The 25,088-nt window shown below is 48.5% G+C and overlaps 8 protein-coding genes across 27 annotated transcripts in view; 4 read left to right on the top strand and 4 right to left on the bottom strand.

The window, feature by feature from the left end:
- LOC120897021 overlaps nucleotides 1–2,073 on the top strand; it is a 43,440-nt gene extending 41,367 nt beyond the window's left edge. For 19 of the 20 annotated variants that reach the window (XM_040301613.1, XM_040301611.1, XM_040301609.1 and 16 more), the window contains 3 exons: nucleotides 85–99; nucleotides 583–803; nucleotides 1,075–2,073. In XM_040301613.1, the coding sequence (XP_040157547.1) occupies nucleotides 85–99; nucleotides 583–803; nucleotides 1,075–1,297 (459 nt within the window). In that variant the 3' untranslated portion in view covers nucleotides 1,298–2,073. The remainder of the gene's footprint in view (nucleotides 1–84; nucleotides 100–582; nucleotides 804–1,074) is intronic. The other variant, XM_040301608.1, reaches the window with a different exon arrangement.
- On the bottom strand, nucleotides 1,915–2,986 carry LOC120897030. Its single transcript, XM_040301637.1, has 3 exons — nucleotides 2,703–2,986; nucleotides 2,484–2,621; nucleotides 1,915–2,410 (listed from the first exon to the last, which is right to left on the bottom strand). Exons 1-3 carry the CDS (start codon nucleotides 2,832–2,834, stop codon nucleotides 2,330–2,332), a joined length of 351 nt encoding a protein of 116 aa, XP_040157571.1. The 5' UTR covers nucleotides 2,835–2,986; the 3' UTR covers nucleotides 1,915–2,329.
- A 418-nt stretch (nucleotides 2,987–3,404) lies between these two features.
- Nucleotides 3,405–4,398, top strand: LOC120897028. Its single transcript, XM_040301635.1, has 3 exons — nucleotides 3,405–3,517; nucleotides 3,591–4,057; nucleotides 4,131–4,398. The coding sequence occupies exons 1-3, from the start codon at nucleotides 3,493–3,495 to the stop codon at nucleotides 4,329–4,331; spliced, it is 693 nt and encodes a 230-aa protein (XP_040157569.1). The 5' UTR covers nucleotides 3,405–3,492; the 3' UTR covers nucleotides 4,332–4,398.
- A 183-nt stretch (nucleotides 4,399–4,581) lies between these two features.
- LOC120897025 (queuosine salvage protein) lies at nucleotides 4,582–5,912 on the top strand. The gene has a single exon (XM_040301631.1). It carries the CDS (start codon nucleotides 4,615–4,617, stop codon nucleotides 5,791–5,793), a length of 1,179 nt encoding a protein of 392 aa, XP_040157565.1. The 5' UTR covers nucleotides 4,582–4,614; the 3' UTR covers nucleotides 5,794–5,912.
- Nucleotides 5,913–6,025: 113 nt separating this feature from the next.
- On the bottom strand, nucleotides 6,026–15,241 carry LOC120897026 (V-type proton ATPase subunit C). Its single transcript, XM_040301633.1, has 9 exons — nucleotides 14,948–15,241; nucleotides 13,903–14,062; nucleotides 13,648–13,801; nucleotides 9,015–9,201; nucleotides 8,840–8,938; nucleotides 8,510–8,765; nucleotides 8,342–8,439; nucleotides 8,134–8,269; nucleotides 6,026–8,061 (listed from the first exon to the last, which is right to left on the bottom strand). The coding sequence occupies exons 2-9, from the start codon at nucleotides 14,032–14,034 to the stop codon at nucleotides 7,966–7,968; spliced, it is 1,158 nt and encodes a 385-aa protein (XP_040157567.1). The 5' UTR covers nucleotides 14,035–14,062; nucleotides 14,948–15,241; the 3' UTR covers nucleotides 6,026–7,965.
- On the bottom strand, nucleotides 9,210–13,641 carry LOC120897027. Its single transcript, XM_040301634.1, has 2 exons — nucleotides 12,222–13,641; nucleotides 9,210–11,385 (listed from the first exon to the last, which is right to left on the bottom strand). The coding sequence occupies exons 1-2, from the start codon at nucleotides 12,695–12,697 to the stop codon at nucleotides 10,965–10,967; spliced, it is 897 nt and encodes a 298-aa protein (XP_040157568.1). The 5' UTR covers nucleotides 12,698–13,641; the 3' UTR covers nucleotides 9,210–10,964.
- A 1,180-nt stretch (nucleotides 15,242–16,421) lies between the features above and the next one.
- LOC120897024 (alpha-N-acetylgalactosaminidase) lies at nucleotides 16,422–19,198 on the top strand. Its single transcript, XM_040301630.1, has 7 exons — nucleotides 16,422–16,833; nucleotides 16,896–17,070; nucleotides 17,165–17,259; nucleotides 17,349–17,510; nucleotides 17,593–17,805; nucleotides 17,875–18,036; nucleotides 18,116–19,198. Exons 1-7 carry the CDS (start codon nucleotides 16,486–16,488, stop codon nucleotides 18,245–18,247), a joined length of 1,287 nt encoding a protein of 428 aa, XP_040157564.1. The 5' UTR covers nucleotides 16,422–16,485; the 3' UTR covers nucleotides 18,248–19,198.
- Nucleotides 19,199–21,140: 1,942 nt separating this feature from the next.
- On the bottom strand, nucleotides 21,141–24,798 carry LOC120897023 (hydroxymethylglutaryl-CoA synthase 1). The gene has a single exon (XM_040301629.1). It carries the CDS (start codon nucleotides 23,110–23,112, stop codon nucleotides 21,700–21,702), a length of 1,413 nt encoding a protein of 470 aa, XP_040157563.1. The 5' UTR covers nucleotides 23,113–24,798; the 3' UTR covers nucleotides 21,141–21,699.
- Nucleotides 24,799–25,088: the final 290 nt, after the last annotated feature.

The following is a 25,088-nucleotide window of genomic DNA, read 5'->3' as shown; positions in this document are numbered from 1 at the left end:
CTTGTTTTATGCTTTACCTTATTTATGGTTTTTATTTTATTTATGGTAATGATGACCATGATGATGATGATGGTGGAATAAAAGGTCAAGCTTAGAAAGGTAATGTACAGTACAGAGTGTGACGATCACTAGTCTGATCCTTCACCATGTTCCTTTTGTGCATGTTTGTGTGTGTTTGTGTGTGTGCGATCGTATAACACAAAACTGGATCATTTGATACACAAACACAAGATCATTTGTATCTCACGCATGTATACCCAATACTGATCCTTACCCTTCAACGAGCATTCTACACAAGATCACACAATACACACACGCAACAGTTACTTGATCGTATAAACGTACAGGACACGGAATTAAACACACACACTACATTGTAGCGATCACGTTCTAATTCACAGAGACTCATTTAGTACGTTTTCCATCCTTTTTACCTACTTACTGAATTCCAAAATCAAAACACATCGGTGTGCTGTTGTACATTTTTGTTCACTTAATCGGAAGCTCATTTGTACTCCTAACCTCACAAAAAAAAACTCTCTTAGTAGATCACACCAATTAATATGCCTTTGCTCCTTGCAGGACTTTATCCGCCAGTCGTCCGATGTGCTGAACGAGGAAGGCATGCCCAACACGAAGGGTCAGCGGCAGTACAGTAGCACGAGCAGCATAGCGGTGCGGGACGAGATACGCGAGATCCGGAAGCTCAACCTGGAAGCGTACCGACAGTCGACGTACTACCCGATGGCTCCCGGGCACAGCATAACGGCGCGCAGTCTGTCGAAGCAAATTCGTGAGCATAAGTACGTGGTCGATCGGATGGGCTGCTCCGGTGGGGCATACTTTCGACAGTAGTGGGTAGACTTAGTTGTTAGTAGTAGGCTGTAGTACACTTAGTAGTCAGTATGTTTCAGTGATAGTATGTCGTTGCGGTACTTTAGTGCTTATAGTGGTAGTTTAGTAGTCCAATACGTTACGAGCGATCGATGATGTACTGATCTGGAGACGAATTATTCTTTTCTTACACGCACACACGAACACACACTCAAACACACACACACACGCAAACTACAGGAGCAACGTTACAGACGACCATAAGGTGGGCCACCACCAGCAGGAGGAGCAAGCGGCACCAGCACCGTTGGTTCCAGGTGGTGCCGATGGTGAGCTCAACGGAACCGATGCAGACGACGAACCCGGCCATGCATCTCCGGAGCGTCCCGCCAGCCCCGTACTACTGCCCGGCCATCTGAAGAGTAGCATACAGTTTTTCGAAAGCCTCAAGAACAAAGCGTAATAGCCAACCGGACACGAGAGCAGCAAAACACTCGTCTGGATGGGGATCACACTGCAAACTCACGTTGAAAGTGTACGACCTTTTTTTGTGCCATTTGTGTAGTCGCCCCAGCTGGAAGCGTCATTTAGTCATCCTTCACACACACACACACATACATACACACTTACATACTCACCTGTCGCATCATTGTCCTTCGTCATCGCTCACTCATACTTGGTAGGATTTCCGTTACGCCCCTTCGTGTTAAGTGCTTTGTTTTAGGTTCGCGCGCGCGTGTGTGGGTTTTTGTTTCTGTGTGGTAGGCCATCTTGTTTCCTCTCGCACCAGTGGCGACAATTTTCAAGAGTCCCAGTCATTCTTCTCTCCATCGTACATTGTGCAAGCATGGATAGCCCCGTTTTTTTTTTGTTTTTAAATGGTAACAGAACTGGTATTACACCCGAAAGGGAAAACGGATTAATTTATTATATTGGCAATCGCTTTCAAATGCTCTCCCAGTACACGTTCGTCCAGTTCACCCAGTATCATTGTTTTTTTTTTGTTATTACGACGCATATTTTAATCAATTTTGTTTTAATTTTCACCTTTTTCCTAAATTCTTGTTGAGTTTTGAAACATTTTTATGCATTCATTCTTGTTTTTTTTGTCTTTTCCTCATTTTTCTCACCTGCATTTACCTATGAGCTTTCTGTTTCACAAGTAGTAGTTCATTCTCATCTTACCCGAATAAAGATGAACTTATGGATTTGATGGAAAAAATAAAGCATTGAAAAATACAGCTTTTGAAGGTTTATGTAGAGAGAAAAAATCCGAAAAGCAGGTTTTATGACACTATTTATTACCAAAAATTGATTGATTCATGTTAGGTCCGCTTTCGACGGAAGGAATTGGTAAGTAAAGACGCTGAAAAGTGTCCCACTACTAGATTGGCTACTACTACAACTACTAACAAATACTGAACAGTGATCAGGCCGAGAGTGTCGATCGAATACTATGCTTTCCAAATGACCACAAATGCGATTTGCTTGATTTTTAGCCACGGTTGCGATTGAGTCGTTGCATAAAACAGGCACGGAATGAGTTCAGTCGTACATCGATTTCGCCTTCCTCGAGCTAAAAATACGCTCCCAAAGAATAACAAATTAATATGCTTTTTCGTTCGGCTTACAAAATGCTGCTTACGTACCTCATCGAACTTGTATATCTCCTGGTAGCAGGACGGTGAGATGCATTCCCGCACGCACCGTGTCCTTTCGATGCCATCAAACTCCGCACATCGATTGCTTTGGTCGCAGGCTGATTCGTACTCCCGGAATGTGAGCTCCTATAAGAAGAAAAAGAAGCAGAAGAAAAGCTATAATCACTCCTACCGGCCTTTGTTTCCCACAATCGATCGGATACTTACATTTTTGCTCGTCTCCTTAAAATCATACTCGGGAAACTGAAACACTACTTTGTCGGCATCGGCTGCCCATACTGTGGTGGCGATTGTGACGGTTAGCAGGAGGCAAATTTGCACCCAGGCAGAGCGTGGCATTTTGATTGAGGTGCTTTCGTTTGCGTGAGGTGCAGTGTCTACAAAAAAACTGACAATCTCTGCGGGTCAATAACTTCTGCTCGGGGTGGAAATTTGTTTACCAATTTGCCGTCTGCAGCCAGCAACAAATAACACGATTTGCTGCACATGCGCACGACGGTCCGTGGGTTGCTTCAATGTGTCACCAAATAGGACCGTTATTTATTCTATTGGTTTAATTAGCAATCATATAATAAAGGAAATTATTAAAGAAACATGAAAAATGGTGGAGGCGCCAAGCATTTCTTTCCCTCAGAATAATGAGCAATTTAGATGTTAAGCTTTAGAAGCAGCCCTGACCAACTGCCCTGAACAATAATGAGTACTGATTGTTGGTTCTAGGATGTGCTTCTGCATGTTCTTCAATTATAGACAAACGAAAAAATAAAACACACTACAAAAGTGTACTATTTATCGACAAAATGTGTGTTTTTTTTATTATTATTTTCTCTATAAAACAATGCGATTACGTTCCAATTTTCTCTGCTCAGCACACATTCAGCAGTTCAGCAAACGTGCGTCTGTGCTGACAGTTTGACAGTTGCCGGTGTAAAATCAAAACATTGTATAATCGTGTGTGCTTTTCGCAGCGGAGGGATTTGTTGATGGTCGCTAAAAAATGTTCCACCACAGGCATTTAAATGGTAAATACGACTTTCTTTGAGTCTTTTCTTGTTAATTGTTTAAATTTCCTCCGTACTTTGTATCTTCCCGTAGGAGTTGCGTCACTGGCGCGCAGTTTCAGCCGCATCGCACTCAGAGAACCGGCATCAGCCGCGGTGTTTCCGGCGCTCGCACTGAAAACTCCAGCCCTAAGCACGCAGCAAATACCCCTCAAAGGTCACGAATCCACGATACTGCTTCCGATACGTCCACTAGAGCTTCGCTCCTCGGTTGGAAATGTGGAGATTGGCAATAGCATCCGGAGGAATCCATTGATCCCGCTGAAAGAAATCATCGACATTCCGGCCGTGTCACGCATTATCGAAAATCCGGTACAACCGCCCACCGGGCCGATCGGTGATAACCTCACACTGATACCGTCGCTCGACCTTCCGACCGATACCGGGTCGAAGGATGAGCACGGTAAACAGGCGGCCCGGCTCATCGTCATCCGGAGGCGCAAAATGCGCAAGCACAAGCTGAAGAAGCTTCGCAAGCGCATGAAGTTTGAGTGGTTAAAGGTAGGATGGGTAATGGGAAAATTTTAATGTAACAAAACGTAAACCTTTTCCCCCGTTCTTCCACCCATTGTAGGTCCGACAAAGGCGCGAGCTGAAGAAGGAAAAGCTCTTCCAGGCGGAACTGTTGGGACAGATCAAGGAGGCGGAAAAGTTTTCCGCGGAAGCGTACGTGGCGAGCAAGCTGCGACAGGCCACCGACGTGCCGCTGCCACGCTTCTGGAAGGGCAAACGGTTGCCCGAGTTTATTATTAAGCAAAAGCTAGGCATGGAGTAGTAATTCGCTGGTGTGTGTGTGTGTGTGCCCGCCGTTCAGTGAATAAAGTATTTGATTTGTGGCTAAATCGTGCGTGAAGATTTAAAATTAATGAGAGAAATATTTCGACGAAGAAGCAGTTATCTTAAGCTTATTTTATCTATATAATATCTCTTTTTATCTACACAGCATATCCAAATCCGATCTAATATCTCCGAAAACGAAAATCTAATTATCCGAAACGATCTAATATCTAATGTCAAACATCGATTTTCGGGGTTTGGAAAACATAAACAATCTCTGGATGCTGCGCAGCGCGCGCTTTTTACTCTCAGTCACCCGGCAACTCGTACCTCGTGCGGTAGTACACCAGTCCCTCGCACGTGCACACTACAGTGGCGTGAAACTACCCGCTTCAAACTACTATTCGAAATCCAGCATGGCCCCTCAACTCCTGCCGGCCGCATCCGGCGAGCTGATCGTGAAAAACGCTCGCCATCTCACCGTCCACGAGGAGGCGATCGAAAAGCTAGCGGACCGTGTCATCCGCGGCATCAAGGAGAAGGAAATTAACATTGAAAACTTCTCCCAGCACGAGCACCACCCGACGGCGAAGGATGCACACGCGCCCAACTGGATCTTTCTGATCGATACGCTTAACTTTTGCTTCTGGACGCCGGGAAGCGATGCCACCAAGTGGAAGGTGGACGGCCAAACCGGATACTTTGCGCTGTGTGCCGCCATCAATCGGGCCATGCGCGAAGGCATCGACATCACCAACCCGGCGTACTATGCAAAGATAACGCTCGAGCAGCTCGAAGGGATTCTACGATCGGACACGGAAGGCACGAAGGCACCGCTGCTGGAAGAGCGGGTGCAATGTCTGCACGAAGTGGGCCGCGTACTGCTCGACCGGTACGAGGGACGGTTCGAAAACTGTGTCCGCGCGTGTGAAGGTTCTGCGGTGAAGCTACTCCAGCGCGTTGTGGAAGATTTCCCCTGCTTCCGGGACGAGGCCATCCTAGAGCATGAAGCCGATGGTGCAACGATCGAGACACGTGTTTCGTTCTACAAGCGTGCGCAGATCTTGGTGGGAGATCTGTGGTCCTGCTACCGGGGGGAGGGATTGGGCCGGTTCGAGGACATCGATGCGATTACAATGTTTGCCGACTACCGGGTGCCGCAGGTGTTGGTCCACTTCGGCACGCTCGCGTACGGGGACGAGTTAATGGCAGTGCTGAAGGAGGACAAACTGCTCGCGAATGGATGCCGCGAGGAGATGGAAATTCGTGGCGCATCCATCTACGTGGTGGAGCGGTTGAAGGTGCTGGTGCGGGCGAAGCTGCTCACCGACCATCCGGACGTTAAGCCGAGCTGCGTCAATGCGATCCTGCTCGACCACTTCCTGTGGGACTATCGGCGGAAGCACGCGGCCGAGCTGGAGTACATTCCGTTCCACAAGACGATCAGCGTTTACTATTGAGCGAGTCACGATCAAGTGATCGAGTGCGGAATTTGGCAAAGATCTGCATCTACATTTGTGTGTGTAAGGGAGTTTTGAAGATCAATAAAATTGGCTGCAAGCTCATATCTTAATTTGAATTTATGATAAATATGTATAAGGACATTATTCGCTTACCTTGTCAATCCAGTCGATTTCCAACTTCCAAGTTTTCAAGAACCAATTTTCTCATTTTCTTCAATGCTTTTCTGGGTGTTTTTGATACACTTTAATAAACTATAATCCGTTTCGCTTCGCTTGGAATGTTCCTATTATCATCATCATCATCATCATCGTTATTATTGGTTTGTAACTGTTCCATTACTATGCGCGTTTTTTTTATCTTTTACCATCGGACTTTTTGTGTGTTTATGTTGTGTTCCGGGGTTCGGTTTTTACAGTCTACACATTTGCCAAACCCGGGAACTACGGTTTATTTACACGAAATATATAATATACGATAACAAAGGACTACTACCTTGGGGCGGCGGCGCTGTACCTCTTTTCTGCAATGCTTTTTGCCTTTACTGCATGCCAGATAAAGCCGCTCAAAAGGTTAAAAGGTAGTTTAACGTATCAACTACTTATGCAAGCATGCACACTCGGCCTGTTTTTCAATAATGGATACTACGCTCTTGTATGGAATAAGGGGGATGTTCGGGTGCCGAGCTGCTTCACCTTATGGAATACAGTTATTAGAATTTTGCACATACAAGTATAACAGAGACGGGATACTTCTTTTTTGATTAGCAATGGCTTTTTCATTTTCCGCCTTCCGATAACTTCTATTCGATCAGCATCGAACGACAGAAAAGGGAGGGCGGCTTTTAGGGATGTTTCTTTTGTTTTCTGCCGAATGTTCTTACACTACACGATCGATTGTAATTATTGTTTTACCACCACGGCAACACACGTAAGAATTGTTTCTACGCAAGCATCATGAGGGTGTTCAATATGTGTTCTTTCGATGCACAAACCACAAGCAGCACCAAATGCGCTCGCTTCTGTACACATTCACAGCAGGGGCCATTAACAACAGCAATATACGTTCAAAAAGAGAAACGATTTGATAGAGTTTTTGCATGTAACAACAACGGTACGATCATATTGTTCGGTTTGGTTTTGCTCGATGACGGTTTTGCCAAAACCCGACAGTGACACGAGATAATACTTTGATCCTAACACACGTATGCAAAAGGGATGATGTTTGCCGAGTCGCTCGAGGAAGCTTACGCTCGATTTTATCCTCGTATCTTGGGCAGCAGGGGACTCGGAAACTCGGAGGGAAGGGAAAACGGGGGGAGACGGAAAGTTGTTGTTTTTCCTTTTTCCCCTCCCCGTTGCAACGCCAAACCAGCCAACGTTTGGGATTATGTTTGTGTGTCTGTGTTTTTTTTCTCCTTTTTCTCTCTGTTTCATTTGTCGCTTATTATGTTGTTAAGCCCAAGCCGCGCGATTTGCTTCAACTTCAAGTCGAAGCACCTAAATACGAAAAGTGCTTTCGTAAAGGGATCTTATTAAAAGTCTAGACGTGTGACATCCCACAAAACTGTACTAAATACGGATACCGGAAAAACGAGTGAAAAAAAGAAAGAAAGCTAAGTATCGGATCGAAACAAAACAGGGTTCATTAACCTTAACACGTATGCTCTCTGCCCACATATTACGCAATAATCAATAAAACTCATCAATAAAATAATCAACATAATAACATCGGGATCGATTTTGAATTACACAATTAGCCGAGTGAGGAGGCGGCGATGTTATTGGATAGGGGGAGAGGGAAACATTGTTTTTTGCTTGTTTTGCATCTTCTCGGGAATTGCAACAGGAAATTGATTTGTGCGAGAGAAAAAATAGGAAATAGAAAGGGATGTCTAAAATAGATTGCTTCACGCTTGAACTAACCATCGTACAAATCAACGAGACCAACGAGCCCGCTGGGAAAATGGAAAAGGAAAACAGAACGAAACACAATGGAACGACGATTAAAGATGCACTGGTTCCGTTCGGCATTGAACCACGAAAAAGGGCAAAAAGAAGTGAGGGAAAGGGTAAGAAAATGAATGAAAGCCCTTTCCACCATGGTTGGAGCACGTTTGACGCGGCGTCGCCTGGATGCGTTCTGAATGCTGCTCTGTCCCGCGTGTCTATTTAAACTTTCGTTTCGACCATGTCGATGTTTAGCTTATAGTACACGTACGGGAAGTATTCCGACTGTCCGAAGCCGAGCCCAGGAATATCGACGTTCTGTAAAAAAAAGGAAAAAAGGATTGTAGAAAGCTGTTTGGAACACTTCGCACCGCATTGCAAGACACTCACGTCCGCATTACCACCGGACGAGGCTGCCGAGCCGTCCAGATGGCCGTACAGCTGCTGCAGCACGTCACGCAGACGCTTTGTGCTCTTCTTGTTCGGGTGGATGAGGATGGCTTGGAAATTGACTGGCAGTCCGTATCTGGAATGAAACCACACATTTTAATACAATGCCCGAGGAGAATCAGAAGATACGAGTATGAAGGTGACATACCTCAGTACCGATTCGACAAACACGCGCAGTGCCTTCACGTGCACCCAGGCGCAGAAGCACTCGCTAAAGTTCACCTTCAACCATCTGACCAGCGGTCCCTAATGTACAGGAGGAATTGCCATCGGTTAGCGACACTTCCCTTCCATGCATCACACCGTCACTACTTACAAACTGCTTCTTCTTGTCCGTCACCAGCTTCGTGATTTCGTTCTTGCCCGCGGCCAGCTCCTCCTCATTGTACACGAACTCGCGCACGACAAACTTGCGCTCGCGGGCGTGCAGCTTGAACTCGTCCACCACCTTCTTGAACAGCGTCACCGTGCACAGCACGTAGTCCTGGTCCTGTGTGATCGTCTGCGACGAGCGGGGCACGATCATGTCCGTGATCTTTTCGTAGTGTGCGTTCCAGTCGCCCATGTTGGCCCTACGGGTACGGAGATTCACGTGTAAATGATCGTGTTTGTAAGGAATTGCTCTATACCACTATACTGTACGTACTTCGGCACAATCACAAGCAGCGTGGTCAAGTACTCCGAGTCGAGAATGAAATGTTCCTTCTTGACAAGATCGGCCAAATTACGGGTCAGCAAACTGCCACTGTAAGTTTTACAAACAAACCATTTAAACCATCATTTCGTACAAAACAAACATATCGCATTTGGGTCACACTTACGATTGCTTCTTCTCCAGGTTCTGCAGGTTGCCCTTCAGATTGTTGTACGCGGCCGATTTCGTCTTCAGATCCGCGTCGATCTGTCCGACTTGTTTGGAAATGATGTCGGCAATGTTGCGCAGCGACTGCTTCGTCGGATACTTGGCCAAATCCCACTGGAAGCGGGTGATGTACGAGGTCAGGTCATCTAGAGTTTTGAAGTTGCAAAAGAAGACAAAATATTAGAAAATGTGGTTAAAAAGCTTCCAAACTGCACAAAAATATTCCAAAATAATAAAAAAATAAACAGAAAAACAAAACGGTGTTCAAGTGCGTCAGAAAAATCGATCGATGATGAACAAAACAGTCCTGCAATAATAAGAATAAAACGGAAAATACACAAGGACTAAACTCGTCACATGTACACACAGTTGTAAGCAAACAATGGGGAGGGTACAGTACATAAGATACATATGACACGCGTGTCCGGTAAAAATACTATATGCACCATACAGATTCTTTATTTATAGATATTTTTTTAAATATTTGTTTTAATACTCTACGAAACTGTGTACACAGTAATAAACAAAGCGGCAAATTTTGAAACGGGAATAAAACACATTATCAAAGCAAGGGACAACAGAGTGGCTCATACACGGTCGAGTTTCTGGTTGCGTTGTTTAGTAAATTATAATACTTTTTTGTTTGTTAATTGTATACACTGCTAGTTCTGCATTTCAAACACAACAGACTACACTGTACCGTGCTGGCGCAAACGGGAAGGATGAAGCTTACGGCACAGATCAAATTTAATCCAAAAAACCTTCAATTGTGTTCAATTTGCTACGCTAGAAAATTAAAAACGGGACGCTTGTTTTGGCAATTCCAAATTTTTAAAAATCACTAACTAAAGGCGGAGGGGAAATAGTATACACAGGAACGGTAAAAGCGAAGATCATAATGATCGTTACTTCCACAAAAGGGGGAAAAGTGTGGCTCAACGTTACACGAGGGAGAGGAGAAAGCAAATGCAAAAGAGCAAGAGAGAGGGAGAGAGAGAGCGTGCTGAAATTAAACGCAACAAAAGTTGGCAATTGTAACTAAAAGAAAGGTACAGAAACGTACGCCAAGGTGTGCAAATTCAAACAATACAAGGTGGGCTTTAGCTCTGTAAAGATCATTTGTTAAACACATTCCAGAACAATGGTATAAAACGAGACAACAGTTCAAGGAATTATGTTTGAAGGGATGATAAGGACGAAAGGATGATAAGGATAGTGTACGGGGCGGGAAGTAGTGTATGTGTATGTGTGTGTGTGTTTGGACCCGTATTATGGACACATACAAAGAGGCAATAATAACACAGCTTGCAGCAAACATGTGGCGACGAGATCCTGAAACGAGCAATTGGACTGGAGAGAAAGATGGATTAAATAACAAAGCAATAGAAAGTGAATACAGATACAGCCAGAAGGTAGAAGGCAACAAACGAGAAAAACATTGCTACATTTCAAGAAACAGACATAGAGAAGGAATAAAACAGAAGGAGGACACACATCGCCAAGAAGAGACAGCAATATAGCAGCATTCGGAATCGCGACTGGGGCAGACGAGCACGCAGGCACGAAGAGCAAGTGCTGAAGAAGAGTGCAGGTGAGTGTGGAAATTACACAGTTCAGCTCCGATGGAGGCGTGCCAGCAATGTGGGCCGCAAAGCCCAACAAACAAACTAAACACACTAACGACTATTTGAAAACAACCCTCACGGGGGGGGGACACAGAAATAAACTTCCTCAATTATGCAGGTCTGCAACAGAAAGTCAATGCGCGCGTGTGTATGTATGAATGCGTGTAACGGAAGAGCAGCTAGTAGTAGAAAGATAGAAGTAGAAAGAGATCATAGAGTGTATTGTTTGTGTGTTTTAGAGCTTCGAAAATAAAACATAGAAACAAGAAACCAAAAAAGTAAAATTAAAAACAATACCAAATGATTGCAAAAATATATAAAAAAAAGAAAAGGAAGACCAGGTGAGCCTGACCTGGATTGATGACCGCCGACACCGTCGTTGGTAGCGGTGGCGGGCACTTTCTAGCGGCCGGTTGCTTCCTCCCCACGAACAACCCATTCCGTGCCAAAGGGCGCCAGGTTGTCCCGGACGGTGCGTCACCCGATGCCGGTGACGATGGTGGTGCGGGGTCCAGCGCCCCACCGTACACGGCCGAGTCAGCGTCCTCCTGCTCGGGCGGACTGGTGGCGGACCCATGGTTGCCGGTGGTCGCCACCCTTCTACTACCACCGCAACAACTGCTGACCGGCGAGAGGCGCAAACCCGCTATCCCAACCGGTCGGCCGGGGCTGTGGCCACCGAACAGATGGCTAGACGAGCGACTCCTGCGGTCCCGGTGGTCCCGGTGGGAGAGCCGAGAGAACGGAATTGTTTTGGAAGAGGAAATTGTACACACACAGACCAACCACTCACACGTAAACTTTATACAGAGCATGGGCTTAATTCCGATAATACAATCATCATCAGCATCAAAAACTATCCTTCTCACGTCAAACAGGACACCGAACAATTACTACCATGTGTGTGTTCCATATGGATGACGTGTATGAGACGACCCTACGATGGAAGAATGGTGGTGATGGAGCGCAACATCAAACGACGGGAACATTCAATGGAGAAGGTAGTATGCTCGATGTAACATTTACATAGGAAAAAACGAAACATACACAAAACACAGCACACATCCATCAAAGGGTATCGGCCAATTCGATTGATGATCAACTTTTGACTTGGTTCGGGACAACATACAATAAATGAGTGACGCGACAGGACATTAATTATGAAACATTGCTCGAACTATGCCGAGAGCGAGACAAAACGATTCACCTTGGACTAATGATGATACATCAAGATGATCGAGTGATAGCAGCGTGAAAGATGAAATTGCCTTTTGAGAACAATTGCCGAATATTGCCGATCAAATGTATCTCTCTGTCCGGGGAGGACAGAGAGCAATCGAATGATTGCCAACACGTGTGACACCAATGGACAGAACAAAACACACGTGGTTGCATGATATGCGTGATGAGTGTTTAAAATACATAACGATCCTCCTTCTTCTTCTGCCCTCCCATGATCAACAACATCCATACACATACACACACCCACACGGGCAGCAGTGTGGCGAATGAATGTGGCGAATCAAGCGCGCCAGCTGTACCTGGACTTGGCCTCGGAGTGCTTGCGGCGCCGATGAAACCAGCGCCACTCGAACCCGTGCTCCTCCTCCGCCTGCTCCTCTTCCCGTTCCGTTTCCGGTGCACTGTGGCCCCCCTCGTCCGGCGGTCTGCCCCCGGCATCCGCCACCGTTAGATGATCGTGGCTGCCGCCGCAGCTACCGCTACTACCCTTACGACTTTTGTCACTCGCTTTCTTCGGGCTCTTCGGTGAGCGCGGTGGCTTCCGGTGCCCTATTCGGTGGCCAAGTTTGTCCCGCCAGCTGCTGCTACCGCCACTGTCGCAGGCCGGTTCCGCACAGTCGCCCACGCGATCCGCACCGTAATCGTACACCTGGCAGACAACCGTTGGCGGTGTGGTCGGTGTGGTCGGTGTGGACGGTAGCGGACAGGTACAGACGAGCCGGCCGCCGCCACCACCACCACCACCACCGGAGCCCGGTGCCGTCCGTCGCTCCATCGACGAGCAGGCCGACGAGGAAGAATTCGTAACGCTGCCATGGCGCGAGGAACTGGTGGTTGTCGTTTTGCCACCCTCGCTGTGGCTGTGGCTGTAGGAACGGTTTCGTTGCCGATCATCGGCAACCTCCTCACCGCGATCGTCACCATTATTTTCATGATCGCTTGGTTGCTCATGCGCTATTACATCGCCCGACAGGGACAGAGCTTTGTCCGGCTCCAGTGTCGGTGTGGCCGGACCGGATTCATCATCCGATGAGTCGGGGCCTTGGTTTAGGAGGTTTCCAGCACAATTGAAATACAAGTGTTTAATTGTGTGTGCGGGAAGGGAGAGTGTTGATAATTTGTTTAGATAAAGGTTTGTATAAGGAAAGGGGCTTAGAGGCGAGGTCTATAGGAGCTAGAGGGACATGGGTGCAAGGGGGGCAAAACAATCGATGAAAAAAATAAACCAAAACCAAACCAAAAGTATGCCAACGATCGATTGATCGGATCATTTTCCCAAATGGATCTTAATGAACGCAAAGATAGGCTCTAGACTTCATCAATTATTGGGACCGGAAAGGAAGTCCCGGAATGTAGATTAAAAAGGACAGTTAGCTCACACAAAACAAACCGAAAAAATGCACGCAAAACTAAACACTTCCGGAATACAGAGAGAGAGAGAGCGAGAAAAACTAGCATCTAGCAGCGCCATTACCGCGCCACGGTAGCATCGAACGACAATTGATTGTGTTTTTGGTTAAGTTTTGATGGCTGCCGTTCGCATTCGCCCCTTAAAACGCGCTTTAGTCTAATTTTTCTACCATCGTCACCGTTTTGATAGGGCGGGATAATGGTAAACCATGGGCATACCGAACTCGTTCCCAGCAAAAGATGTAAAAAATGTACACAACAAATCATAATCACGCACACACACACAGCCTTTGCAGCAGGCTGCTCGCTACTCACTGTTGTTGGCCTGCAAGTTCTCGTACAGCTTGTCGCGCTGGTCCTCCAGCACGTCGCCCAGATAGGCGGCGATCTTGCGCGTCGTCTGCTCGACGTACCCGTCCAGCTTGCCCAAATCATCGGACAGTCCGACCAGCTGATCGAGCGTACCGACCTAAAACGGTGGTATAAAAAGAAACGGGAAATGTTATCCTCTCGTTAGACATGGTGGATGGCTACTAGCAGGCTATTCAACCCGCCTCACTGCACGCCTACCTTCAGGTCCGGGATGTGAAACTTGAAGTTTTCACACAGATTGTTCTGCTTGCTGGTAACGTTGTTCATCGTTTCCCAGGTCTGCTGGCATGTCTTGTCGCCCGGTGCGGATATTAACCAGTATTCGGTCATTGTGGACGCTTATCGGTGGATGGGGATCCTAAAATGAGGCAATCGAACGCGGTGGAAGATCGATTAGTGGAGCTGGAGTGACCTTGGATGGTCGTTCTTTTTTTTTTTTAACGGCCAGTTAATATTTAATGTTCGTAGAGCCAGCCGTCGATGCCTTGAATCCCTTGACATTCGCATGCCTTTGCCCAGCCAGGATTGATTTGTTTTGAAGCGACGGCACTAAAATCGATAGCTGTGCGAGCAGTGCTGATGATCATCGTTTCAAAAGGCTCTTCCTACGACTCCCAAGGAATTTTGCCGCCACTTATGCAACGATGGTCGGTGGAAGTTGTTCTGCGCCTTCCTTTTCAATTCATCAGCCACTAGATCACTAGAACTAGTAGTAACGGGGTGGGAGACCTATGCAACTGCGAGCCCCACCAGAGAGCGAGACCGCACCATACCGTCCCATCGGGTGGGAAAGCGAGAGCGCGCGAGTACGGAGCGAAAAAATGGTCAGCTGTTTTGAACTGATAAGTCACATGACATCTACCTTTTACCCTGTCCGCTCAATGGACACGGAATTTTCAACAAACGCTCTGGTGGTGCTTCCTGTCGGGATCAACTGTTCCTGTTGTTTATTTAGTCCTGCTACCGTCTCTCACCTCCGGCTCCGTTTTCCACCACCATCTCCATAAGGACTATCCCCGTGATTGACACGGGGAAGCAAGCATTATCGATTTTCATTGCACCCCCTTTCGGGGTTCGCTCTTCCTTGCGCCCGTCGTCGGGATTCGTCGTCCTAAAACACTTTTGCAATTGTTTCGTTACACACTGTCCCATGGGGACATTCGGGGGGGAAACGGATCGTTCCACTCTTGCGGTCACCCTCCAACCAGACCCACCACCAGCCGCGGATTCGCAGTAGACTCACCCTCTTTTCCAATGGCCAACCAAGAACAGCGACGACGGATGTGTACGCGCTCGCGAGAGACGGTCCCGGAGATTGCAGCCGAACCAAAATCCGTCTGGTCGAACGTGTAGCGTTGCAGCAAATCCGCGAAACACACACGGCACAGCGGGGAAAATCCTAGATCGAACGGGCACAAGGCACGGGAGCTCTCAGGCAAGAACACCAACAACGGCAGCGGATCTTCTCTTCTCCACCATTACAACGTATTCACGTGATTGCTTTCGGTGCGGTGCGGCTGTGTGGGAGAGTTTTTGCGACGTTTCGCTACACGGTGCCAGGGGTGCGCTTGGTGGTGTGCGTGCTGGCGTGAATCGTTTGCGAGCTGTCAGTAGTGCTTTGTCTCGCTCGTGCACGCGGTACCAAAGCGGGGTTTGCCGTTTCATTCGGTTGTGTTTTGAATTGGACGGTTGTCAAACGGATTTGCTTGAGAATGTCTTGAGCTGTCAAATTTTCTTGATCAGTGTTTACATTTCAATTTAACCGCTTCACAGGGTGATTGCGAACATTTTCGTAAACTTTTTGTGGTAGTTTAGCTTGCATAAATTTTGTGCTTTTTGCACAAATGAGAAAATAATTAAAGTTTCAATGCTGTTTTCGTTATTAAGGTAAGGACATAAAGGCATAATTTGAGTCAAACATTCACTTACAAGATCAGGAAATGTTTTCCGCAACTGTTTTTCTTCAATAAAACATAATGATGGAGCACTTTGGCTCGATTTGTGATGCCATTTTGGCCTGAAATGATAAATGTTAAATTAATTATGATCCCTTAACGCCTCATCAGCGCCTCATTCGATAAAACGGTCTGCTAGTACCCAAAACGCCGAAGTAATTAACAACACGACAACCTCATGATGGCGCTTTGCGATAATCATCTGCGGTATACGCTGTACAGCACACCTCCAGCTTAATGTCGACCCACGCGGCCTTGAAACGCTCATCAACCGTCAATGCACAGCACACAAAAACGTGCCACCAGAAGAAGTTCAAAATGTAGCACGCAACCATCATCAGAAGATATCGGGGTCTGCACAAAACTAAGCTAATCTTGATCTTTCAGTATATGACACCGCCCGGCGGCTGTATCGGGCTGCTTATCAATGGACCCACCGGGCGCAATGTACAATAAATCTTCAATTTGTTAGGAAACTCGGCTGCGCTAAAATGCCGGACTTGTTGATCAACTAATGCAGCACTATCGATAGGGGGAGGCGCATGCACCTGCGATTGACAAAATTTGGGTCATCTAAATACTACTTCACACCGCACACCGGGGGTCGACGCTCCCGCTGGGCCAGTTTATGGTCTCTCGAGTACCCGCCGGAACACCGTCAACAAACGGATTGATAAAACCGACCAACCGACTATCTTAATGGGTCAGATTAAAGGGTAGGTCAGCGGGTTGTTCTTGGTATAAAATGTGACCACGCCAGAACTGGGAATGCTAGTCGCTGGCTAGGAAAGCATTGGAAAAGCATTGCCTTTTTGGTAGAGCAATAATGGTGAACCGCAAAGTCGATATCGTTCTACTAGGAACGCTCTTCGTCTGTACCGCGCTGGTAGTTCACGCACTGGACAATGGTCTAGCGCACCGACCACCGATGGGTTGGATGAGCTGGGAGCGATACCGGTGCATAACGGACTGCAGCAAGTATCCGGATGAGTGCATCAGCGAGGCACTGTTCAAACGCATGGCTGACTTGATGGTTTCCGAGGGCTACCGGGACGCTGGCTACGAGTACGTGAACATCGACGACTGCTGGATGGCGGACGAGCGCGATGAGGATGGTGTGCTGCAACCGAACAAGGAACGGTTCCCCAACGGAATCAAACATTTGGCTGACTATGTAAGTAAGATCGTTTCTAATGGTAGTACGCATTCTCTATAAACTCCTTCTTCTCCTGCTAGATCCACGAGCGTGGCCTTAAGTTTGGCATCTATCAGGACATTGGCACGAAAACGTGCGCCGGCTACCCAGGGATGGTGGGCTACTTCAAGCTGGATGCTGAGACGTTCGCCGATTGGGGTGTGGACTTTATCAAAATCGATGGATGCTACGCGGACGTCGAGCTGATGGTGAATGGTAAGAGAGCGACACCTGCGTGGGCAAAGTGTAGCACTTTCACCTTACAATTGCACCTAACCGTGCTCATCACTTTCCCCCCCAAAACCCACAGATTACATCAAGTTTGGTGAGTACATGAACCGGACGGGTCGCCCGATACTGTACTCTTGCTCGTGGCCCGCCTACCAGGAGTATGATGGAATCATCGTAAGTGAAGCGATTGATTTTAAAATGATGCCGCCAGTGTTAACGGGTGCAATAAATTGTTCGGTTTTTGGACGCTCTCTCCGCTTTAGCCCGATTACGATCAGCTGAAGGAAACCTGCAACATGTGGCGTAACTGGGGTGACATCGAGGATTCGCACCAGTCGGTGGTGGAGATTACGAAATACTTTTCCGATCATCAAAACAGAATCGTGCCGCACCACGGACCGGGGCACTGGAACGATCCCGATACGGTAGGAAGTTTAATGTTTGCCCTTTTCCCTACAAGAATCTGTAGCGATGTTTCTTCTATTTCTTCGTCACTCCCTCGATTAGCTTATCCTGGGCAATTATGGGCTGAGCTACGATCAGAGCAAATCGCAGCTGGCCGTTTGGACCGTCATGGGCGCACCGCTGCTCATATCGAACGATCTGGCGAAGGTACGGCCGGAGATAAAGGAGCTGCTGCTGAACAAAGCCATCATAAGGGTGAACCAAGATCCGCTCGGCATTCAGGGAAGGCTGGTGAAGACGGTCAACAAGATAGAGGTGAGGATCTTGAAATACTACAAACACACATAGAGTTTCTGACGCAATTTTGTCACCCTTTTTGAGCAGATCTGGAAACGGCCCATCACGCCCCGGGTGGGTCACGAGCTGACGCAAGCGATCGCGTTCGTTTCACGCCGGGCCGACGGTGCACCGTACCCGCTGCGCGTGAAGCTGCAGGAAGACGTCGGCCTTAGCAATAGCACCAACATCAAGGGCTACAAAGTTTACGTAAGTTCACCACAAAAAACTGCATAATTTTTCGGTGACATACAATAGATAACGACGCCGTGTGTTGCGTTTTTTGTAGGATCTGTTCGATTCAAAGGCGGCTCCATTGCTGGTGCGCGCCGGCAGCACGTTCGAGACAAGAATCAACCCAACCGGGGCCAATCTGTACCGCTTTGTGCCGCAGTTTGGGACGAATTTTATCAGCTTCTAAGGGGTTGGAGACGCATTAGATATGTATTACCCTAACTGTAGATCGTAAGACTGATAATGAAGGAAAGAGAGAGAGTGGATGTTTGTGCCTGAAAGTAAGATGAGCGGCAAGAATCCATTGCAAAGAACGAAAGCGAAGCGTTATTAGGGTAGCAACAGAAGCAGCATGCTAGAAGCGCCCTCCCATCCGGTTTCTTTGTTCTACACGAGGGATGTACACACGGTAAGGTCTTCCAGCAAGTGTCAAGGTCAGTATGCGCGCACTGTTGCATCGATGTATCCCGTATGGACGAACGAAACGAAACGAAATGCTTCCCTTGGTTTACCACACAAAACGATTCCCACGCAACGATACTGCGCCCGCGGACAGGGCAGTACTGCTTACTTGCGTTTTCCTCTCCTCCCTGTTTTTTTCTCGTTCTGTTCTGTCTTCCGCGCTCTGGATGGGAGAGCTGGAAGTTGGTCTTGGTTTCTATCATCATCTTCCACGGGCTGCAACGTACCGGCAAACGTTGTTTGTGTGAATTAGACTGCATAAATTAAGCCATTCGCGCAAACACACAGCACTACCAACTCTCTATCTTTCTCGCGCAAATGCTTGACGCGCACCGGTAGGACGTTCGCGTGCAACCTTTCCCCAGCGTTTCGAACTAGCACCGATTGCTTCCGCTGCTGAGCACACGTTGAGTGATTCCAATTAAATCGCTTTATAAACACACAGCCCCTTACCGAGAGAGAGAGAGAGAGAGAGAAAGAGAGGGATGGAAAGAAGAAAATGGCCAAACGCTCGCGCGCCACGTGGCACTTGCCCGTTTGATTGCGTTTCCCTTTTGTTTTACACCCGTGTGGCGCAGAGAGTGCGGCGAGGAAAGAAATGGACAAACTGTGGTTCATCAGAAGATCGAAACAAACTGGTTGCTGGTACGATTAAAAGTAAAACTCGTAAACTACACGCATTCTTCATACTCATTCATACCACGTGGCCCCGGGAAGCATTTGAATGATCGAGCATGCTGCGTGCGCGGTCAACTCCCATCCAAATGAAGCAAAAAAAAGGGTGTGTATGTGTGTGGCGTGTTGATCGCACGCTCGGGGTGACACACTTTTTCTCACCTCACAACCTTATTCGACGGTGTGTGGAGAAGCGGGGAGTTAAATTTCACTGCCTCACTAGAAGTCACACACGCACACGACGGGGAGGCAGTTTGGGCTTCATCAAACCGTAAGGCGCACACAAAAAGGCACCTTTTTGATAATGTTTAACCGTTTTTCGAGGGGTTCCTGTACAATGATAAACAAATTTTCCGTGCTCAAGGTTATTACTTTTTTGGGAGGTGAGTTGCATGCACTCATCCCCCTAAAAGTACGCCTGGCGGTCTGGCAAACACACGCGCGTGCAATACCACTTGAGATAAAAATAAGTTACTTCCGTGCCGTGGGCTGGCTGGTTGTGGTGCATATATGGTGATGGTGCACTACACAACAAGAGAATAATGTACAAATTGTTGTTTTTTTTTAAAGTAATTTTGTTGCGTACAAAAAACAATTCCAATTGGAATTGAGTTGGTAAAAAAGGCGCGCACGACCTCTAGGTGTGACATTCGATCTTCGGACACGTCTTCAGCCTCGCGCAGGGAGATCGTGTGGTGGCGGTGGATGGGAGGAGGAAGATGGCGGTTTGAAATCTTATATAACCGATGGCTAAACAGTCTGCGGGGACAAATGGTTGCTTTCTGAAGAGGATCTGGCAGTGTAAACTTGGCACCGTGGCGGGGAAGGGGAACTTGGAATGATCGTTATCGACCTACTCTCCATCAAGGTTCGGCAAATACCGAGGGGGAAGATCGTTTAAATCAACAGTGGCAAACATCGAAAAAAGGGTTGTCAAGCGATGGACAAAGCAACGAAAGCACACACACGCACACTTCTTGGTGGGTCGGATTGACGCATCTCGCAGATGAAGACGACCGTGAGTGTGATGGATGTGCCTCTATATTAGACTTTTATAGGATAATCGTACCGTGCATTTGGTCGCTCGAGTACATGCTACCGTTGGTGATAAAAGTCACATGTGCGCTGTTCGTTTGCTCGTACGGCAAGCCACCGAGCACTTCACATACCATTAACGCTGCACCACCACTATCTCTTGTCTAAGGCGCGCGCAGACTCTATCCAGTGCACCTCGGATGACACATTCCATTCCGCGCGGCCCTCGGGTTCAAAGTCCGGCTCCGGCGTAACCCCTTGGAAATGTTTTATCGCACTCGCACTCTTCACGTGGTTGCGTGTTTTATTATTGCTTTTATGAATCGTTAACGCAGGCAGAAGCGAACTCTCTCCCCACTCCCCCCCCCCCCATGGTAACTCGTGCTCTCGTTAAAGAGAAGATTTTCTTTCAAGGTCAACCCGTGGCGGAGAGAGAGAGAGATAGGGAATGATATCCGGCAAGCGGGATTAACACTACTTCCAGCGCGGTAAGGTGTGGCAGCTCGCAAAGTGAGCATGATACTAAAGCGTAAAGTCACTTGGCAGATGTCTTTCCCGTTTCGGACTGGGAAAACGTTTGAATACCAAACAAAACCGTTTTTGAAACATTCCAAAAAACATCCCACCAACCGATGAGCCACGTAATACGTTTTCGGTTATTATGTCTGCTAGGAGGTAAACCTGTTTTGCCCCGCACGCTCGGCACTGCTAAGAGATGCGTCCAACCGTTCCTGGGTCCGCCCAACCCAACTATCAACGCGCTAGGCGCGATCGATCACGCACTGATTGCGTGGCATTGCGTGCGAACGATCGTAGTACGAGCAGACAGGTGGATTTTGATGGACAATCTTTTCTTCCCGATTTTCTTTCAACGTGCCAAACAACAAATGAATCGCAAATCCACAGGGTTATTGTCTTACAGTTCACCATACATTTTAGTCTTGATACTTTGCATTGCGTAAAAAAAAAAAACGGAACAATCATAAACGCTATAATAGGGAACGGGACGCTACAGAGTACAGAGGACACCCTGAGAGATGAGCCGTCGCCACAGTGTGTTGCGTTCTTTGCTTTTGCCTACCTATAGATCCGATTAAAACAAAACGAAAGAAAAAGACCTCTCCGCGCGTACAAAACTGTGGTGGTGGTACTGGCCCAACTGGTTCAAATTCGAATTAACAAAGCTTTAACCTAATATTGTCTAATATTGTGGATCGCTCGGCGATCGTCCCCCGGGGGAAGAAACAAAATAGACTTAAATAGAACAATGAAATAAAGTACACTCTTTGAAGCAGCAGCAGCAGCAGCAGTCTTCGTATTGCGAATGAAAACGACGAGTGTGGACCGCACGCGCACACACACACACACATATATATACGTGTGATATCCCGTTCCCAGCATTCCAATCGGGAGGGGGTAAGTCATGGGGTGGTGGTAATGGTTTGACCGCACCCGGATGGTTCGCGCTCACGAGGATGGCTGCTCCGGCGGGACACGCTCGTACGTTCGCCGGTGCATCGAGTCGACCGCCTTCAGGTAGTAGGTGCCCGGGAACAGGACCTCCACCGAGCCGGACGGTTCGTACGGCGCCGCGTGGTTGTTCTTTTCCCGCACCTCCATCAGGCGGGTAAACTCGGCCGGCTCCACCTTGGTGCGGCGGTCCAGCAGCGGCTGCACGTAGTTGAGGTGGCGCTTAAACTCCGCCAACCGTTCCCGATCGGTCGTGACGGCGATCGAGTACATCGACGAGGCCAACCCGGACCCGTACGAAAACACGCCCACCCGCTTGCCGAGCAGCTCGTCCACGTCCGACCCGACGAGCAGCGACACGAGGCAGCTGTACACGGACGGCGTGTACATGTTGCCCACCTGGCTGGCCAGGTGCAGCGAGCGCTTCGTCTTGGCCGCAAACACCGGCGCGTACTGCGCCATGAACGCTTTCTCCACGTCCCGATCGAAGTACGTATCCTCCAGCCGCACGTTCGCGAACTGCTCGAAGCCCGGGAACAGCGCCGGGCGCTGGTCGGCCGGCGTCAGCACGAAATCGTTCAGCCCGATGCGGGCCAGCGACTTCTGCACCAGCTTGCAGTACGGGCTGTGGAAGATGACCGCGTCGAACGTGTCGAGCGTGACGGGCGCCACCAGGTCCGGGTGGCGCTGGGCGAACTTCTTCCGGTACAGCTGGTAGCACGCGTCAAGGGCACTTAGGTAGCACTGGATCGAAAGCTTCCCGTCCACCACGGGATACTCCGAGCTGAGGTCGGGTTTGTAGAAATCGTACGCGTGCTTCATGTACGTGGCGCGCAGGCCCCGCTCGAACCGGAGCGGCGCGTTCGGCCCAATCAGCATGGCCACCGCACCGGCCCCACCGGTGGGCCGGGCAGAGCCCTGCGCGTACACGGCAATGTCACCGCACACGACCAGCGCCAGCCGGCCGTCCCAGCTGGACGACTCGATCCAGTTGATTGCGTTCAGCAGCGCCGCCGTCCCACCGTAGCAGGCGTTGGTCGTATCGATGCCCTCCAGATCGGTCACCCCTTCCGGCTCGAACAGCTGCATCAGCACCGACTTGACGCTCTTCGACTTGTCCACGATCGTTTCCGTGCCAACCTCGAGACGGCCGATGCGGTCCAACGGTATGGAGTGCCGTTCGAGCAGGTTGCGTGCGGCGGTAAGGCACAGCGAGTTTATGTCCTCCCGGTCGGAGCAGAAGCCCATGCGCTGCTGGCCCAGCCCGATCGTGTACTTGCCCGCCGACACACCATCGAACGCTTCCAGCTCCGTCTGGTCGACGAACTGTGACGGGAAGACGATCTCCAGCCCAAGAATGCCAACATCCTCCGGCCACTGGCCACTGGTGGTGCTGTTGCTGCTACTCATCTTTGCCCCGCACACTGATCGATTCGGTAACTTTCTCTTCAAAGACAACGGGCGCACAAGAAGCGGGACACGCAGCGTCCGAGCTTTCTTTTTCTTCTACACGACCGATTCGATTTCACGTCTTCAAACTCCTCGCGGCGGCGGTTGTGGACTTTCTTCTTCTTGCTCGTTCGCCTCGGTGCTTTCCTTTTCTCGAAAACCTTAATCGATCGCCGCCTGCTGTGGCTTTAAACTGTGTTTCTCGGCTGCTTGCTTGGCACACACTGGTCCGTGGTCTTCAAACCTTGGTCCCAACACCTGTGGCTCTTTCTCTCTGCCTCTCTCTCTTTCTTTCTCTTTCTCTTGCTCCTGTTCCGTCGCTCTCTTTGCGTTGTGTTTTACGAAACAAAAGGAAAACCAGAGACTCCACACACGGGCACACACTACTAACGCTGGTGCTGGCTGGTGTTCCGCACGAAGAAGCCCCGTTATACTGCTCCGCTGTTTTGTAGGTCACTGTCGGAAACCGGAATACGGCCGCAATTTTTCGATGCGCGCCTCGTCTCACCTTTACGCCTTTCCCGAGGGGGGGGGGGATAATTTCTTTACCACGAGGAGCTAGCCACGTTATATAATCCACCGCTAAAGGAATCTCGCAGTGTGACCGAAACGGGATTTAAACACGGATTGAAGGTGCCAAAAACACACAAACACACCGGTATTTCCGGATGCTAAACCCCTTTCAGGATGAATCACGGAGAGTTACAGTTTTGGGGGAGGTCCGGCCGGGGAGCTTTCCAATGATAAATACACACGCGCTGCGGGGGTTATGTCATCCGAACGGGGCGGAAATTCACGACGTTGTAAACTATCGGACCAGCAGCACGATCGAACACTGTTTCTATGGTAACTTCTTAGACGATCCGGCAGTCCGGCTCTCGACAGAACGAACACTAATGGGACACGTATGTAGTTAGCTGCACCGGGAGAAGGCCCTCCAGTTCTGCGTCCGTCCGTGACGGCGTTCCTCTCAAGACTGAACGATCCGATCTCTTCTTGAGCGGCCAAAGCGTATACCACCCCTTCTTCCGGCAAAGAGGCCAAAAGAGGAACAAGTTTTCACGTTCGCTTCTCTCGCGCGATGATCACGGGCAGCAGAGGGATGATGACAATGATGATGATGCGTTCGTTTGGGAGGAGGTTCTATTGTGTCTCTCAGGCCGCTGCTCCACCTTGACTCCACACCAATCCACCCCACTCCTGCTGCCCTGTTTCACCTGACTCCCGCTGCCCTCTCGCTCTCTCTCACGCACACACACTCAGCCACTGCCGGTGTGCGATTCGTCTTTGGCCGCGACGTGTTTTTATGTTGTTGGTGGTGTGTTGAAATTGCACATTCGCTGTCAAAAGAATGCCCTCTGCGCCCTTTCCGCACCCGTCCTGTTTATGCTGTTTTATGCAACCGTCGTGCCATCCTTTTCTGTCTCGCGCGACCGTGCGCTCTGGCGAATGAGACGAGGGGCGGATGAATCAGCATTCTGGCGGGGAGCAGTTTTACGTTCCCTTCCGCAGCTGAGTACGGCAAATAGATGTGCAAGTAGGTGAAGAAGGGTAAATTACATTTTATCTAACATTTTTAACACAATTGGAAAACGTTTTTGGTTGTAAACTTTGCACCAAAAAGATTTGTTTACGTTTGCCGGTCTCCCGGGCCGAGAACTGTCAAAAACCGTTGAAGCGCCATCTAGTAGAAAATCATGGTACTATCGCTTCATGGAATTGCACAGTGGGATGGCCCCAGGCAGAATTTAAATGTTTAAAAGATCGGTTACATATTGATTATTATTTTGGGGATTGTACTGTATTCAACAAAGTACCGTAAAAGGAGTTTTTGTTTTAATAAATTGTTTAGCGCTTTCAGTTTCAGGGTTAAATGAGTTAATGTAACATAAAATCCTTGGAAAAAAGATCCAATTTCAACGTTTTCATTCAACATT

This window comes from Anopheles arabiensis, chromosome 2, assembly GCF_016920715.1.
Source record: "Anopheles arabiensis isolate DONGOLA chromosome 2, AaraD3, whole genome shotgun sequence".
Lineage (NCBI taxonomy): Eukaryota > Metazoa > Arthropoda > Insecta > Diptera > Culicidae > Anopheles > Anopheles arabiensis.
This window is presented reverse-complemented; position numbering and strand designations above follow the sequence as displayed.